General features: G+C 36.3%; 1 protein-coding gene across 3 annotated transcripts in view; it reads right to left on the minus strand.

Annotated features, from left to right (window-relative positions):
• The window catches only part of HEATR1 (HEAT repeat containing 1), a 47,705-nt gene extending 30,410 nt beyond the window's left edge, over positions 1-17,295 (minus strand). The window contains exons 1-17 of one of the 3 annotated variants that reach the window (XM_004271557.4): positions 17,168-17,295; positions 16,693-16,866; positions 15,909-16,125; positions 13,919-14,060; positions 12,300-12,401; positions 11,721-11,861; positions 10,720-10,931; positions 10,431-10,564; positions 9,084-9,186; positions 8,072-8,182; positions 7,549-7,666; positions 6,348-6,455; positions 3,676-3,771; positions 3,147-3,235; positions 1,852-2,063; positions 1,391-1,512; positions 622-813 (exon numbers count right to left, since the gene is read on the minus strand). In XM_004271557.4, coding sequence (XP_004271605.2) covers positions 622-813; positions 1,391-1,512; positions 1,852-2,063; positions 3,147-3,235; positions 3,676-3,771; positions 6,348-6,455; positions 7,549-7,666; positions 8,072-8,182; positions 9,084-9,186; positions 10,431-10,564; positions 10,720-10,931; positions 11,721-11,861; positions 12,300-12,401; positions 13,919-14,060; positions 15,909-16,125; positions 16,693-16,834 — 2,241 coding nt within the window. In that variant the 5' untranslated portion in view covers positions 16,835-16,866; positions 17,168-17,295. Of the gene's footprint in view, positions 1-621; positions 814-1,386; positions 1,513-1,851; positions 2,064-3,146; positions 3,236-3,675; positions 3,772-6,347; positions 6,456-7,548; positions 7,667-8,071; positions 8,183-9,083; positions 9,187-10,430; positions 10,565-10,719; positions 10,932-11,046; positions 11,065-11,720; positions 11,862-12,299; positions 12,402-13,918; positions 14,061-15,908; positions 16,126-16,692; positions 16,867-17,167 lie in introns of those variants that run through there. The other 2 variants (XM_033431304.2, XM_049697340.1) reach the window with 2 other exon arrangements.
• Positions 17,296-17,780: the final 485 nt, after the last annotated feature.

The raw sequence follows: 17,780 nt of genomic DNA on the forward strand, positions 1-17,780 counted from the left end.
GTATAAGTGAACGTCAAAAAGATGGGATTTGTTGAGCATCTCCTACAACAAGGAACCCTCTGAAGTCTGGAAAACAAATAAAATCAAGACACTATTAAATACAAGACACTATTCCATGGCAGGTATTAAAAGAAATAATCTATAACCCCAAGGTGTGGTGTTTCGTAAAAATATCAACAACTGAAACATGTTCCTTAGTAAGACTGTCAAAGATAATAGTATGCTGGCAAAATCCAAATTAAAATAATACAAAAGATCTATTCTAGTAAACAACAGAATGAAACAATACTTTATTCAAGCACTAATATATCTAGTGAATTCCTCACCACTAGACGTAGTTAAGTATAGCTTGGATACTTACCCAATAAAGATGATACAGGGGAGAGTCAACTATCAGACACAAACACCACAAACGTGAAATTCCATGATTCAATTAAATTTCTTGCAAAAGGAAGACAGCACCTAATCCACTATCTACTACTACCCAAGGCTGACTCACATTTCACCCCTAGAATCCAAAGACTCAGCATCTCAGCCCCCGATTTTCAGTTCTGCTGCGATTAACAGGCCAGGCAGTCACTTTTCTAACATTCAACTTTCCAGAGAGTTTGCACTCCTTACCACTGTAGTAATGACACTTTCGAGCTTCTTTATTTTTTTCTGCAACAAACTGAAGACTCTTGTCGCAAATGGAAAATGAGTTTCTTTTAAAGACGAACAGCAGGAGACAAGTACAGCCATGATCACGTGAAAAGTCACTTTCTGCTTCAGGCTAAAGGACTCCTTTTCTCCAACACTTATTAAATCCTCCACCTTGAAAAATAGACAGACTCCGTGAATGGTAGCTCTTGGTTTGCATAAAAACAATTTTTTCTACCTCTGCATATCTAGGTATCATGTATTTCATATTTAGAGTGAGATGATAAATATAAAACCTTAAAAAAGTAGTAAGCATTGATTTCTGGGTAACCATAAAAATAAATAATTTCAGAAATTATAACAAACACAACTGCACTTGCCAACTGGATGTTTTTATGCCTTTAAAAGATTTACTAAGGCAAAAGAAAATTTCTCCTCTTTTAGATATTTTGCTATTTTAACAAAAAATATGACTTCAATATTTTAAATGAGAGGAAAAAAGGTTAAAAAGTAGACATTATATTCCTACTGGTCCAATATACAACCAGGATGAAATAAATTACATAAAATGTTAAGGATTTCAAACAATCTGCAAAATATACTAAACACTATGTTTTTAAAACAAAACAAAGTACTCAAGAATGGAAAAGTTATTTTAAAATAACTAGAAGAATCTAGTAAAGCAAACACTGAGGATCCAATAAGATTATGAGAAGGAAACCCAGGGGGTTGACTTCGACAACATACCTACCATCTTTAACATTGAAGAGGGATCCCCTGAATTTATATTGTCAGCCAGCAACTCAATCATCTTCTGACTTGCTACACCAATTAGTTCTCCGGAGTTTGTGCTTTTAATCACATTTTCAAGAGCTGTTTAAAAAAAAAAAAAGGAATTGAACACCAGAGGGCCCTTATGTTACTAACACTCACCTAAATATCATGTCAAGTAATGAATTTAGGCAAAAGTTTTACAATTTTCCTACGAAGGTTTGCTTTTTATTTTTCTTTTCATAAAATTACGAATTCTTCAGTGGGTCAGTGTCCTTTTCACTGTATACTTTCCATATTAGCAAAAATTTTTAAGTATCTTGCTGGCATGTAACACAATGAACAATTTCAAATAACAATCACTGCCAATTTTTAATTATGGTTATCTTTTTTTAAAGTGTCACCTGTTCACTTTTTCTAAAAAGCAACTGAATTTCTTACCTTCTTTCCAGCCTCTTAATAAAGGATGCAGAGAGCAAATTCCTGATTTTGATAAATATATAGCCATTTTCGTCTCAGCAGATTCCATATCATCATTGTTGATGACCATAAATGGCAGCAGGTGCACCACCACCTGATTCGACAACTGATCATTTTCACTCAGTATCTCTGCTTTAATTAGTATGTCTGCTGCTATCTCAAGCACATTGTACCTAAAAGATACATAAACACATTTGGTTGAGACACATTAGAGACTTCAGTTCAGCAAAAAATCATCGTTACATCTTTCCAGCTCAACTGACACCATCCTAGTCTCTTTACCAAACACATTATTGAGAAACATCAAGATAACACTTAAAATCCATGCTAACAAAGGAGTTATTTGGGACATTAATTTTAAACCAACTCTGTCAAATCTTTCTTTTTGAGAAATCATTAGGTTAACTATAACATAAAACGTATCACACTATACATCTCAACTCCACTAGAGAGCAGAGATTCACTCATCAGTTCAAAAAATATTATCTGAACACATACTATATGTTAAGAACTAAATAGGACACAAAAACCTGTAAGACATGCTCTCATCCTCTAAGGAGCTTAGTCACTTTTTCATGCAAAAAGCTTAGGTGCCAAAAATGAAATAACAAAAGCTCATCAAAACATTACAGAAGGTATCAGGTGATTCTGAGCTTATTTTTTACTTAATATGTTTGTAACTGTTTTAATTATAAAGTATAATATATTATCCTTGTAAAATAGAAATACATTATATGAAGTAAAAAATTAAAGCTCCTTCCCATCCTACTTCCCAGATCTCAGTATTATATCATACATTATACACTTCTTTTTCCATTTTATTAAGAAAAATTTCAAACATAGAGAATATTACAACAAATCCATACAAACACAAATAAAAGTGAACTTAATATAAGAATTTCAGGCACTTCCCTGGTGGCGCAGTGGTTAAGAATCCACCTGCCAATGCAGGGGACACGGGTTCAATCCCTGGTCCGGGAAGATCCCACGTGCCGTGAAGCAACTAAGCCCGTGCGCCACAGCTACTGACCCTGCGCTCTAGAGCCCGCGAGCCACAACGAGTGAGTCCGTGCGCCCAGAGCCCGTGCTCTGCAACAAAACAAGCCACCGCAATGAGAAGCCCACTCGCTAAAACTAGAGAAAGCCTGCGCCCATCAACGAAGACCCAATGCAGGCAAATATAAATAAATAAATAAATATATTAAAAAGAAAAGAATTTCATTAATTTATTTGTATGAGGAGATACAAATACATACCATCCCTTATTTTTTGAAAGTTCTGCTCTTTGAAAGAGATTCAGGAGAGTTGAAACTGTCACTTCTGAACTAAACCGTTGTTTGAAAATCTAGAGAGAAAAAAATACCCATAAGTAAATTTTTGCTTGCTTCAAATATGGTGCTTGTTAAACGAAGTTAAAAAAATTATGAATTATAAAGAATTTATCTCCCAAGAATTCCAGTATAATTTAAAAGTTCTATGAGAGCAATTTTGCAAAAGTGCCATTTAGGATCCAATTTCCCAGGATCCCTACGTGTTTACTACTGGTAAAAACTCACAAGCACTTTTCCTTTTTAAAAGAACTTCCAAATATATAAAGTTGTATGATCTAATTACTCCCATGTGCTTTCCCCAACCAGGCTTAAGTCTGTGCTCTCAACAGAACAAATTTCCAGTGAAAGAATAATTTCCAAATACGCTGCTGCCTAGAGCAGAGATTCATGTGAGAAGGGTAAGTAAAAATTTACAAACAAAACATGCACATCAATGAACAACAAATTCACTCACCTCAAATGCACTTATAGCTGACAAGACAACATCTATGCTATCATCACCTAATCGGGTTAAAATAGCTTCTTTAATGAAAGACTCATCGATACTCTCCTGAGCAATAGAAAAAAATATTAATTTAGTTGTTGCTAAAACCTCTGAAGACTTTACATTAGAAAGAAAGTATGGTTTTGTGAAAAGCACTCCAAAATTCCAGTTAAGGAACACAGGTTCTGCTGCCCCAGATGCGAATTCAAAACTAAGCACACTTGCGTTGAACTAGGCAAACTCTAGAAGTCCTTTTTAGATGAATAATTGGTTGGTACAAACTCTTTCCAGTTTCCATTGAAAATATAATAAGATGTGCAATTAAAATACAATTTTGCATTAAAGAGTTCATCTTGTTAAAATGAGAACCTAGATTTTGGGAGAGCACAAACTAAAGAACCAGAATGTCTAAGTTTAAATCCCAGTTCCACCACTTACTAGCTGTGCGACCTTGAGCAAGTTACATAACCTTCCTAGGTCTCATTATTCTCATCTATAAAATAGGGCTAATAATAATACCTACCTCAAAGGGTTGTTACAGGATCAAATAATACATATCAATACTTAAAACAGTACTTTAGACATAGTAAGCAGTGTTAAAAGTTAGCTTTTAATTTTCCAGGTTTTTACAAGGATGATGACAAGTGCTGATGACAGTGCAGTCTGCCCCCAAAAGTTCATATTTTTCTTTTAAGTAACAAAAGAAAATAAAGCATAAAATCATTCACAATAACAGAAAAATAAGACTGCTAACCAAACTGAATATATCTCTACCTGTAGGTGGTGAAAAGAAAAAAAAACAAGTAAATAATCCCACAAAAGATAATTTATGTCGGAACATTGGGAGACAAAAAGTAAAATCCCTAAAATTCATAAAACTGAAGTCAAAGTTTAATGCCAAATGCCAAAATTTTCTCAAAAGCTAACAAGTAGCCAAATAGCTCAATCTGGAATTCGAGAACAGAACAGAACCTATGTCCAGACATTAACAGTGAAGGGAAAAGGAAATCAAAGCATGCAAAGACAGACATTAACTGCAATTACAATACTAAAGTCTGTAAGTTGAATGTACACACTGCCCTTCACTGAAAAAACTAACAAATCCAGAGGAGGACAGGGTAGGACGGGATTAAGAGTAAAAGCAGGAAGGATAAGAATGGCTTCAAGAATATTAAGAGATTCCAGGAATCTCGCTTTTTATTCTAGGCGCTGAAATCTTCCTATTACAACAAAGAACAGTATTCACTGAGTTTAATTATCCAACAAATCAATGAGACAAACCTACCAGCAATTTATGAAAGAAACATAATTTGTACCAGATCAGAAATGAATCAAGCCAAGCAATATTTTTCAAATTTGAATACGTCTACCATTTTAAAAATTATGTATAACTCTTTAAAAATATAAGAGAACAAAAATATTTTAAAAATGTTTTTAAAATTACCAATTGAAAAGTAAAAAAACTAAAGAAAAAACAGTAAAATTTAAAATTAAATAAACTTAACATGGTAATTATGATTAGCTGAAATTAAATTCTACTTGTAATATGAATCTGGTTTTAATGGCCATGACACAAGTTTAGAGTTCAGTGTGTTTATACTACTATGTGCTATGGAGAAACTAAACTCTGGTAGCATTTTTATCTAGTCTAGAAATTTTCCAAATATGCAAACGGTAGTACATGAGATGATTTTAGATATTAACAGATGAACATTCTTATTTCAAACTGTATTACCTACAGTAAAATGTACATACAATTAGCACTTCAAACGCATGATTTAAAAGCTATGAAAAAGATGAAGAGGATAAAGAAGTATAAACTACTAGGTATAAATTAAGTTACAAGGATATAATGCATAGCACAGGGAATATAGTCAAAATTTTGTATTTACTTTGTATGAAGTATATAATCTATAAAAATATTGAATTACTACGTTGTACACTTGAAATATAATATTGTAAATCAACCATAACTCAATTTAAAAAAAAGAAAGGTATGTGAAAAAATGAGTCCATTTAAAAGAAACTAAAGAAAAATTTTAAAAAAAATAACATCAGTGGTCAGCTAATACAGCAAAATATTTGCTTGAATGACTAAAGTTTGGAAAATACTGCTCTATTTGAATCACTGCAAAGTCTTTGTAAAATATCATTTTGTTCTAAAGGCTTTATTTACAAATTAAGTCAGCTTCTGTACTTACTATTAGGAGCCACCAAAATTTTAAAGCCAAATGCAACTGGCAGGTACCGAAATCATGAACAGGGCTCCAAAAGCTATCATTCTGATGTCCCCAAACACGCTCATGTTAAACTTAAGACTATCAAATTCAAATTTCAAAACTAAAAAATTCTCAGATAATTTATGACCCTCTGTAAATTAATCTATAAATCCCAGGTTGAAAAACTCTCAACTAAAGCTAACCTAATCATCTGCAACGTGGAAACATATACAGGTTAAAATGGTGGCTTCTGGCATGTATGGTCCTAAATCTTTGTCCAGTGAATGCCCATATTCTTTATTAGGCTTATCTCTATAATTAAACAGTATTGATTCTAGGTGGTAACTTCAATTTCTTATTCTAGAATTACACTGCTCATCATAAGGGTAAAAACATCACAAATGAAGGCTATCTGACACAAACCTTTGATGTTGTCATGACATTTTTCAGATGATTAACGGCCAGAAGTCTCACAGGAGCAAGTGGATGATTCAGACTGAGCATCAAGGAGGTATCAGAATCTGCTAAAAACTACAGGATTCAGCACAATTACCACATGATCTCGCCATTCAATCTGAGCAGCACATGATCAAGAAGAACCAGAGAAAACCACCCCGAGCTGCCCAACTTATTCAGTAACAACCATCTAATTTCAGAAACCAAAAAGTACACCAAACTGAAAGTAAAAAGTAAAGCAAAAATCTTTGTCTCCAGAACATAGTATGAGTAACAGCAGATAAAAATTTGTTTTGTGAATGTTGCGATTTCATGTATACTTGTGTCTACATGTAGATTTAAATTAGTGAAGTAATTCTATGAAGTAATTTTGTATTCTTTACGTATATCTGATTCCAAGGTGAAAAGCACCTAAGATAAATCACTGTATTAGCGCCTAAATGAAAATATAAATCAAAAAAATTGATCACTGAAGAGAATGCAATTCATCTAAATGATGTAACAGTGACACTCAAATTAGTGACTACTTTATTTATGTATTGATAATTAGACTACGAAGGAAGTCTATCAACATATGGTTTTGGAAATGAAATACCATGAAAGACGAAAGTCTAATTATGGAAGAGAAAAACCCAAACAATCATATTTCTCTTCCTAACATTTATTTTCAAGGCTAATTATAAGAACTACTTAAATGTCTAATTTCTAGTATAAAGACTTAGGGCGAATCACCAGAAAATTTCTGAAGTTCTAACGTAATCATGAAACAAAATCCACTTCTCTTTTCCTAATCAATGACTTAAAAAGCCACACGTGGCTGGTGGGTTCTGCACTGGGAAGATAAGGGTACAGGAGAAGGATAAGGAACACTAGAGACTTACGTTAGGCCATCTTTTGGTGATTGCTGATGGGCATCATATACAAAATTTCCCAACGCTTTTCCAGAAATAAGTATCAGGTTCACAGTTATCTAAAAGTCACTGTACCCTTCTCCAATTATTTAATTCCTGCCTCAGAGTCTTACTTCAGCTAACTAGGCAAATTGTATAAAATCTTCTCTCTCTATGAAACTTCCCAAACAAAAGTGAAGTAGCAAATTTCCTTCCAGAGCTTTTCAACCAACCACATAAATACCCATAAGTGTCATAATTCCCCTGAAAAAAGTTACCTGATACTTTCCACCACTTGCAGAAAGAGAGATAAATTGGTGGAAAAGCTCCTGTTTTTTTAGGTCTGTAATTTCCTTTAGGCGTTCCTCTAATACGGCATCTAATGTTTTGGGATATCTGGGATGAAATTAAAGAGTTAGTTCATTATTCGTAACAAAGTTATTAACCACACACACCATATATGTATAAAAAATATATATAATTTTTTAAATTACTGAGATTGAGACTTAAATTTTTGACAAATGGAACATATAAAACTAAATGATATCGATCAAGTTTGTTACTATGACTCTTTCAACAACAGAAAGTCTATATAAAAAAAATTATACTCTGCATAGTCCCCACACAACCCCTATTTTCCCTTATATTTCAAATATATTTAAATCCTATAATTGTCCCTTCCTGAAAAGGAGAACAGTATCTTTACAATTCATTCACCATATTAAGTTGTGACTTGTGAATCATCTCTTTATAAAACAAGAGGTACACGTTAAGAAGGGCACAAACACACACACAACTCACCTGCTTTCTACAAGTCTGATAAGTGGAAGAAACTGCTCATTAAGCAAAGATACTTTATTAGAATCGATTTCTTCCTGTGAGCTATATGCAATATACTCCTCAAAAAGGCGGCTGCAGAACAAAACAAATAACGCAGACATGACAGTTACTATTTATTGAATACCTACTACGTTCTAGGTACTTTAGAAATATTCTCTGTCAGACATCTACAAGATAGAAATTAGACTCATTTTACAGATACAAAAACTCAGACTAAGAAGTCTTATAATTTGCCTGAGGTCAAACAAGAACAGCAACAAGAGGCAATACTCAGTGAGCCCTACTGAGCCATAAAAAGTAGAGCAGGTTTTCCACCCCTGTCTGAGTCCAGAGCCAAGCTCTCAACAGTACTTTGCATATTTAACCTCATTGAATTCACAAGCCAACTAAGGGAGCAAGAGACACAAATGACACGCCCACCAGATAGGTACCTGCCCAAGGGCAAACCGAGAGCCACGCAGCCTGACTGTCAGAACTTACTATTCTACTAGCCGGAGGCGATAAGATTTAAACCTACATCTGACCACCATGACTACATTGTTTTCAATGCATCGAGTTGCCCTTCAAATAAGAAAAGAAAACAGGAGGCTGAACTATCTTTACTTCATGCCAACCCTCAATATTAAGTTTCTAATGGATATTTACTGATTACCAACTGTGATGTATTGTTTCAGGCATTTTGGTCCACTTAGTACTAGGAAACTTTAAACAACCACAAATTACATGTAGTATAACCCAAATTTAGTTTCACTATTAACTTTCCATGACCACATATAAGCACTAAAGACAAACAAGAGAAATTACATTTTCTGTTGCCACAATTATTGGACTAAGTACTTATAATTAGATGAAATGGCATGGACAAAGCAAGAAATACATTATAAAGGGATAATGGAAAACTGTTAGCCGACCCTCAAAAGTATACTAAGCCACAAAAATACAAATCAAAAGCATGTCAAAAGTAACAGCTTACCTAGCCAACAAATGGTCTAAGTTGTTCTTCAGGTATATATTTGTAAGTATGGCTTCTAAGAGTCTCCTATAGATTTGACCATCCATCTCTTCAGTTTCTTCCCCTAAGCATATACAACAAATTAAAACTGATTGGGGAAAACTTTTCCCACATGTGTATGCTATTAAGTTTTTTTACAGCAGAAAATCTTTCTACAGGAATAACTTTAAAACATATATATAACGACATCCAGCTTTTTACCTATTTTCAAAAGTGTACTTCACCTGTTTAGTCATTTATATCTTTTCAAACCACTTTTGTATACATTACCCTCATTTATCCTTTACCTGAAATTCTCTACATTTTTTCAAAACAAGTACTATCCATCATAAAGCAATTATACTCCAATAAAGATGTAAAAATAAATAAATAAAAATATAAAAAACAAAAAAAACAAGTACTATCTTGCCTCTCTCGTGAATGAAACAGAAGTCCAAAGAATACAGTCTTTCCCCAGGCCACACTACAAGCAGTGAAGTTGGGATCTGAATCTACATCTCAATAAACTATCCTGAATACAGGCTAAACTTCATCTCAAAGCCTCCTTACCGAACCAAGAGCTGTCATCTTCCATTCCACATTTATGAATCAATGTGAGCCCTGGCTTCATTACTCATCACCATCAGAACAGGAAAAGTACACTTTCATTCGTGCTAGTCATGTTTCTGAAACTCACGTTTACACTGAGATGGAGTTAAGCAAATCTTATTTTCCAATAAATGGATATAACTTTAGAAATGACTTTCTTAGTAGTCTTTCTTAGTCCAGGAGCAACAGGACCAAGTATTTCTTCCTTGTCTTTCTATATTTATTGAAGGGTGAAAAAAGTATAATGCAAATAATCACCTTCTAATTAACTTTTGGGCTTTTTTTAAATTTGAATTTTCATGCATGAGATTTTCTTGATTTTATATTTTCAATGACTCAAGGGAGAAAAACTGTTTTGGCAACTGGATATTTATTGTAAATGAATCACTAAAGTTCATTAAATACCTAAATGAGAAGGGAAAGTTGTACTGAGTAGTGTTCTGTTTTAAAATAATTCCAGTCTTTTTCATGTAGAGACTGTGTGAGAACACATATTAAAAAAAAAAAAAAAAAGAGCATATTACTCATTTAACAAGGATTTCCTTTAAACCTGCTCCCCACCTCAAATGTTTCTCTATTCATAAAAATAGATACATTACACAAAAACAATTAGCAGAAACTCTAAATATCTTAACGATATTAACAAGGATATGGTTCCTATTTTAAGAGAATCGCATCTGAGAAAGGAAGTTTCTGGACACAACATGTAAAACCACATACCTGTAACATGATTAACAATGGAGACAACCAGATGGGGAAGCATGTAACGCAGAAGAGGACTGATGTCGTATGTTTCAGAAATCCCGTGAAGTAGTGTAACAAGATCAGGAACAGTACATAAGTGAGGAAATGGCCTTTGAAGAAGGAAGACATAAGATGTTGACTGCACAAGTTAGACAATGAATGGCAATTTTTAAAAATAGTGTAAAATTTGTCTTATGAAAAAAAACTATTCAAAATAACTCCATTCACTTGTAATTATTATCATTGCCAATTCAATTATACGTACTTTTTCCCCAGGCTCTCTGGCTTCTGTCTCTGCAGGAGCACTATCAAGCACCCCAATCCATCCTTGATCAGAGAGGGAATTCTGGTCAGTGTTTTGATGATCTGTGAAGCCAAGGAATTGACGAAGGTATCTTCCATGGTCACTTTCACCGAAATCTGACATATTATCATGTACGTTGCAGCTCTGTAATCTGGTAAAGATGATTTCAATCCCTAAATATATTTTAAAATATAAGGGAAAAATGACAAACTGTGTTATTTTATTCTACTTAAAATGTTACTTTACTTTGACAAATTGGAAACGTCATAAATTAGAGATTAATACAACCTAACACACACTGAGAGTCAACACTCCTCGGAAGTGAAAAATCAAGATGTTGGCCCCTTTTCCTGAGGGGACATGGAAATGAGACAAGTCTCTTGAATGACAGAAGGGATCTCAGAAGGTCTCCCAACTCAAACCTCCACAACACATCCTAAGAGGAGCCAAGGAGTCTTCTTTTATATGAAAACATCCACCTGTGTAAGGGAGACTTCAATCAGGAACAAAACAGTGCCTAATTAAAGACAATCATTTTGGGACACTGGTGGGAAGCAAAGCAGTTCCTCCATCGGGAATCCGGGACGGTGGGAGGCCATGAGGCACTTGGGGAGAAGAAACACTGAGAAGCAGAAGTCAATGCACACGGAATGGTAAGAGAGCCTCTGCCCTGAAGAGATTTTCTAATCCTTTCTCTTTCCGCTGAGGTAACATGACTGCTAAGAAAACAGATCTGGGAGAAGATGGCAGGGCCAAACAGCCAACATTCATCCCTAAGGAGCCCTAAGATCCCACTCTGGTAAGTTTTTAAGAAGTCATATTTTTTACCTATAAATTAAATCTCATTAACCACCTGAAATAAATTGTCAATGTGAAAACACTGATGTCTACGTGAAATTTTCAAAAGCAAGAAAATTCCTTCAGGTACAAAAAAATCTACTTTACACATGAGCAGGGCCAACCTTTTGAACATATGGGAACAGCTTGGCGACTATATTGTCGGATAAGTCCTCGGCGGTCACCAGGGCAGACACGATGGTAGAAGCATAGAAAGTTAAGAGCACCCTCAACTGAGCTGAGCTCCCAGGATACTCAGCAAAAACCTGGAAAAAAACCACAAACCACACACAGTTTTAAGAGTGAAAGGCCAATCAGATGAAAGTATAAAAATATTTACAGCTCTCCTCAACTACTTCAGGCTGACACTTTAATTTTACCATATGTAACATTACATAAACATATCTAACAGTTCAATGAAATATGACAAGCATGAACAACCTTCCTGACATTTTTAGACTGTGTCTTTGTTTAGTCACTGTAAATAGAATCTGGCCAGGAAGAGAATAATTTATTTTTGTAGAAAAACAGCTTTGCTGATGAAAGACTGATCACTGCTCATGCTCCAAAACAGCAGATCCTTTAAAAAAAGGGCACTTCTTCAAAGTCCCACCATTATAGAGAAGGTCTTCATTTGTTTTCTGTATGAAGAGGAAGCAACCTTCTAATGGAATTATATGTTCATGAAACAATTTACTACTCACCTTCACGGATTTTGTCACCAGACTACAAATGAAATCCATGAATCCGAGATCTTTGTAGCAGTGGGTAACCAAAGTTCCTTTAGCTAAGGGCACTCCAGATTGCTATTATAGACAGAAAGGACCAGCTATTACTTAAGACATTCATCAACTCATCATTATTTTTAAAGTTCCTACCAAAGTAACAGCTTCAAACTGCTGCAGTTCATAAATACGAAATATAGTCTTTCCTTATCGCTGTTGGTAAAGATGAAATTAACACATAAAATTGTGCAAACTTTAGAAATTCAAGAGAAGGCCAAGCAATGAGTGTGGATGTACTCAGTGAAAAACGCTTACTTATCACGTGTTGCATTTTGATATGTATTTATCTAAATCTGGATTCTCTAGATTCTTAGTAACTCTACTGGTTAAATTTGGTTTTTGAGCCAATGTGCTATGGTTCTGTCACTGCTTCACAATAACACTAGTAATAGAAATAGAGAGGAACACGGTCAACTTATACTGCTCTTCCCACTGCCTAGCACTGTGCATGGCATGTACTAGTGCTCAATAAATTTTGAATAAATCAATGAAAAAATAATTTGAAGTGAACTTTAATAGATAAGGGGGGTTTGGATACCTGAAACAAGTGTGCCTAGAGAACAGCAGGGTCTGTGTGTAGACTAGGGGAAAAATAATTTTGATGTTATTAGCAGAGTGAACGTCGAGTAGTTGGATTAAGAAGCTTTATTTTAGGTTGGACTTCTCTTCTTGAACATTCTTTAGGTTCAAGTGCTTTACATTCAAACACTTAAATTTTTCTTCTAATTAAAAATTCCCATTCCCTTTCTTTTTACTAATTCTGACCATGGACCTCCTGTCATCACCCATCAAGTTAACTCATTCCACAGGCCCAGCCTGTTAACCTACTTTCATCCCCATTTGCCCTCCTGCTGGCCTGAATCTCCGTGCTCAACATTCAGTAAAACTCTTGCTAACAACATACATCTGCTTTCCTCTACTATAGATGCAAACAAAGTGATAATGGCAAGTCAGTTGTTTTACTACAAAATCATGCTATCTGATCTCAGCCAGAGCTATCCTGTAAGACAACCATCCTATTATTCATCTATAAATTAATTTTCTAGCATCTTCTTCACAACTTTAATAATTTCCAAAGTCCTTCAAGTTATCCTTATCCCTTTAATTTTTGTAAGTATTTTATGCCTTTCTTCACCTCTAACTTGTTTTAAGCTTCTCAGTTCCAAAATTTAAAATGCCAGACAGCACAGTATAGTGGAAAGACAAGCTTTACAATCAGATCTGGATTCAAATCCCAACTCTGCCACTTTAGAGTTACATGAACTTTGGCAAGTAACTTAATTCTCTGAACCTGTCCTCATCTGTAAAAATAGAATTTTGTGAGAATCCAAGATAATACAAATTGCCTATCCTGATATCAGGTACTAAATGAAAGCCAGCTATTATTCATAACAGTTTCAACTGGAAGTTAGGAAATAAAAGTGATGGAGGTAATACTTGGTCTACTCTCAGGAGCACCAAAGACTTAATTTTTTCCAAATTATACCTTTAATGAAGGTTTGCAATGATTATAGATACATGTCATTCAACAATCATACCTTAATTGGCAATAACCAGAACCACTTGTGCTTTGAATTATTGATTTTTAGAAGCTGTATAACCCGCACAAATATTCTTGTCTCGTGGTATGGGAGGACACAGGCAATGAGGCTATCCTGATTATAAAGATGGATGTGGAACCTGGGGGAAAAAGCAAACAATTCTAACTGACACAAAACTTACAAGCGTGTATTTCCTTACATGTCCAAATGGTGTATCAATGAGCTAAACCCACTTAAAGCAACCATACAACTATACGCAAGGTATAGCTCACTTAAAGCATAGGCATGAAAGTACTCAACAGGGTTTGCCAATTCTCATGCAGTAGCATTTTAAAATATTCACTATCAAAATTGACATCCATTCACTGTCTCTCAACTTTTTTTTAAATCCATTATTACATTAACGTGACTTTGGGATCATTGCAGTCAAACCAACAGAAAACCAAACTGGTCAAGTAGGCAGCAACACTCAGCTTCTCTCCATGCTCCAAAGTTCACCTTCCACAGCTTAGTTTCCTCACCTCACCTAACTATCATAATCCTAAAACCAGAAGACTAATTATAAAGAAAATCATATTATCTTCTCTGAATAAAACAAAAAGATCAAATTACAACCATATTTAATTTGTACATGAACTTTACAAAACTTGGTATTGGTCACGCCACCCTAATAATGTAAAACAGATTTATTAACTCTGTCAGATCCATTACATCCTGTCTAGTCTTTAAGATCTAGCTCAAATGCATTCTTTTTCAAGATGCTTTTCTTAATTCTCCCAGCCAGGTGATCCCTCTTACATCTGTCTAAACTCTCCTATCCTTTCACCTGTACCTTTCTTACAGCACCACACCCCTTGCCTTTTATTAGTTCTATAATATGGCTTTAGTACTAGCCAAGACATCACTTTCTCCATGAAGCTTTCCTCAACTACTTCAGGCAGCACCACATGCCCCAAACTTTGTATACACCCTTATAGTGGCATTTCTTTCAAAAGAGTAAGAAAGGGCAGCCTATTCATCCTTGTATTGAACTTACTGTTTGCTAAATAAATACGTTACCTGAATTAATAAATGCAAAACCAAACGCAAAAAGTACTCCTTACAGTAACGATCTATTTGGGGTAAATTAAATGCTAGAAGACAGAGGAAAATAGTACAGGTTTGATTTTTTTTTGTCTGATGAATCTAATGATACGATAATGAGAAGACCCAGGTTACACTTATGTTTTCTCAATGATTCACTGGCTTCCCTTACCCCCATGCCTCTAATTAATGAAGTGGAAGCCTTTCTACTTTTAAAACATACATAGGAGAAAAAATTAAAATGTGTCAACTATGATGTAATACCAATGTAATACAAATAAATGAGAAAATAAACTGAATAAACTTACTGAGACAATTTCCAAAGTAAAGATCAGACCTTGGAAACAAAATTTGCATCTCTGCTTACCAGTCATGTGACTCAGCCAACTTAACTCTTCTACACCTGTCTTCTCAACTGTAAAATGGGGATAAGAGAAGCATCTCCCCACAGGAATGTCGTGAGCGCTGAGATAATGCACACATAGTGCTTACCAGAAGGCCTGGTGTACAAATGTTCAATACATATTAGCTATTATTGTTTTTCTTAAGTTATGGTATTTTAGAGAATACTCTTACCCTGTTCCCAAACCTTTTTTTTTTTTGTTATTTTGGCAAGAAGTTTAACAACACTCTTTGCCCCAAATATGCAGTAACAATTTGTAACGGCAAACTGACACAAGCCCCTCAGAACTAATGAGGCTAGACTAACTATTTACTCAAGATCTTCAGTAGTTCTACTTCTTAGTATCAACAGAAATGAGTTCAACAGTAGAAGGGCATGCTTACCTCACCCAATACAAATTGTGTTAATCTCTTAATACACCTGATTTTTCAACTTTAAACTTTAAATTTAAAAAAATCAATGTTATTAGCCCATAATTATTTCCGTAATTCCATTTGCTACCTGTGGATCAACCACTCCAGACACTTCTGTGCTGGCTTCAGCAGGAAGTAAGGAGATAGGTGGATAAGAAATAATGAAATGTTTTCATCCAGCTGTTTGTTCACTGCCTTGGTCTGAACGCTCCGCTCCAAGGTTTTTGCTAGCTGGCTGAACAACGGTGCTTCAAAACGCTCAAAGGAAGGATCGATACCAAGCAGCTCTTCCAGGCCAGTGCATCCTAGGAAAAGGCCACTTTATTTAACAATTCTTTGTGAGCAAACTCATCTCACCCCTCTTTTACAGTGTTACTTTCGCCTAAAACTCTCTGAATTCTTTTAGCATATATAATCTGTAATACAGTCCCAAACACAGATTTCTAGTTTCCAACATAGAGAATAAATCTCATCTCACCAACTAGGAGAACAGAAAGTACCTTCTGGCAGGGGGCCTTTTTTCTTTTTTCAATACAATTTCAATACAATAATTAGGCCAGTCCTAGGAAGGCTCCTCCCCAACCCTCCAGCCACAGCCTCCCGCCCCTTTTGACTGTTCCTCCTTTCTACAGCTTAGACGACCCCCCAACCTTGTTTATCACCTGTGACATTCAGATGCCGCTGCCTATATACATTTCACGCATCTAGCGCATGGCTTTTTGTTATTCTCTTTCCCCTTAACAACGTAAATGAGGTTAGCAAGTTAGAAACCGCTAAGGAAGAGGGCGGGTCAGAAAAGAAAACAAGAAAATACACCAACATCCTGGAAACACACGCTTCCCAGAGCTTTCCTAAGTTAAAGGGTAGCTCACCAATGGCAAAGGCGGTGTCCCTGTCGATGGTGGCCGCTTCCTTGGGGTCAAACAACAAAGAGGCAACTTCATCTCTAGATAAGAGGCTGGGATCACTTTGAGGGAGGGCGAGTCGTTGGAGCTGCTGAGCTAAGGACGTCATCTTTCAGGCCAGCGGATTTCTAAACACACAGGCTAAGAAACATAACCCCGTGAGAAGCCGCTACAAAATTAAGAAGGTGGCTTAACAGTAAGCAGCAAATGTCTCACGTACAAGCAACTTTCCTCCGTACTCAACGCGGTCGCGAGCACATCACCTGCTGCCCAGGGGCTCGCGGACGCCGGAGGTAGAAACACTAAAGCAACAGCGTTAACAGCTAATTACAGCCCCGGGGCCGCGCCGAACGTTTCTCAGCCCCGACTCCACGGAGACTCGAAAACCCGCGGGCACCTTACGCTCCCCTGTATACCACTCCGACCCACAGCTCCTGCTCACCCGGAGCTCGACTTGGGGCAGGACTCAGAGGCCAACGAATCTTCTCAGCAGCTCCCACGTGGTACCAATAAGTCCAGCTCTCGCCCGGAAATGTGGACCACTCCTCGGGCGAACTTCCGGTTTCAGGCACTACGGCAAGTGAAGAGGTACAAGCTTGCCGGAATGAAAAAAGGCGACTCCGCCCCCAGGCAGTGAAGCCCCGCCCCTCCGCCGCGCGGGACTTCAGGCTCAGGATCTGCGGTCCGCCAGCTGGGAGCTAGTGGTCCGTTTTTGGCTTGTGGCTGGAAGTTTCAGTTTCTGGGCGGGTCTTTTGTGTGCTTTAAAGTTCTGTAGCCGGAATCATTCATTCAACATATACGTATCCAGCTTTTACTAGGTACCGGCAGCATCGCGCAGTGATGTCACAGCCCGGGTTCGTATACCCACGCTAACGCCTTTGGGCGGTGTGAGCTACACCGAATTCTCATCTCTCTGTTTCTTACCTCCTCTATAAAACGAAAAGAAGCTACGAATTTCAGCCGATGAGCTACTGATTGCGGTGCGAGCCGCTCCGCACATTCTGGACACACCCGTTTAGGGGCTTGGGGGCCATCCCTTCCTCCACTTTGCATTC

Source organism: Orcinus orca, chromosome 14, assembly GCF_937001465.1.
Source record: "Orcinus orca chromosome 14, mOrcOrc1.1, whole genome shotgun sequence".
Taxonomy (NCBI): domain Eukaryota; kingdom Metazoa; phylum Chordata; class Mammalia; order Artiodactyla; family Delphinidae; genus Orcinus; species Orcinus orca.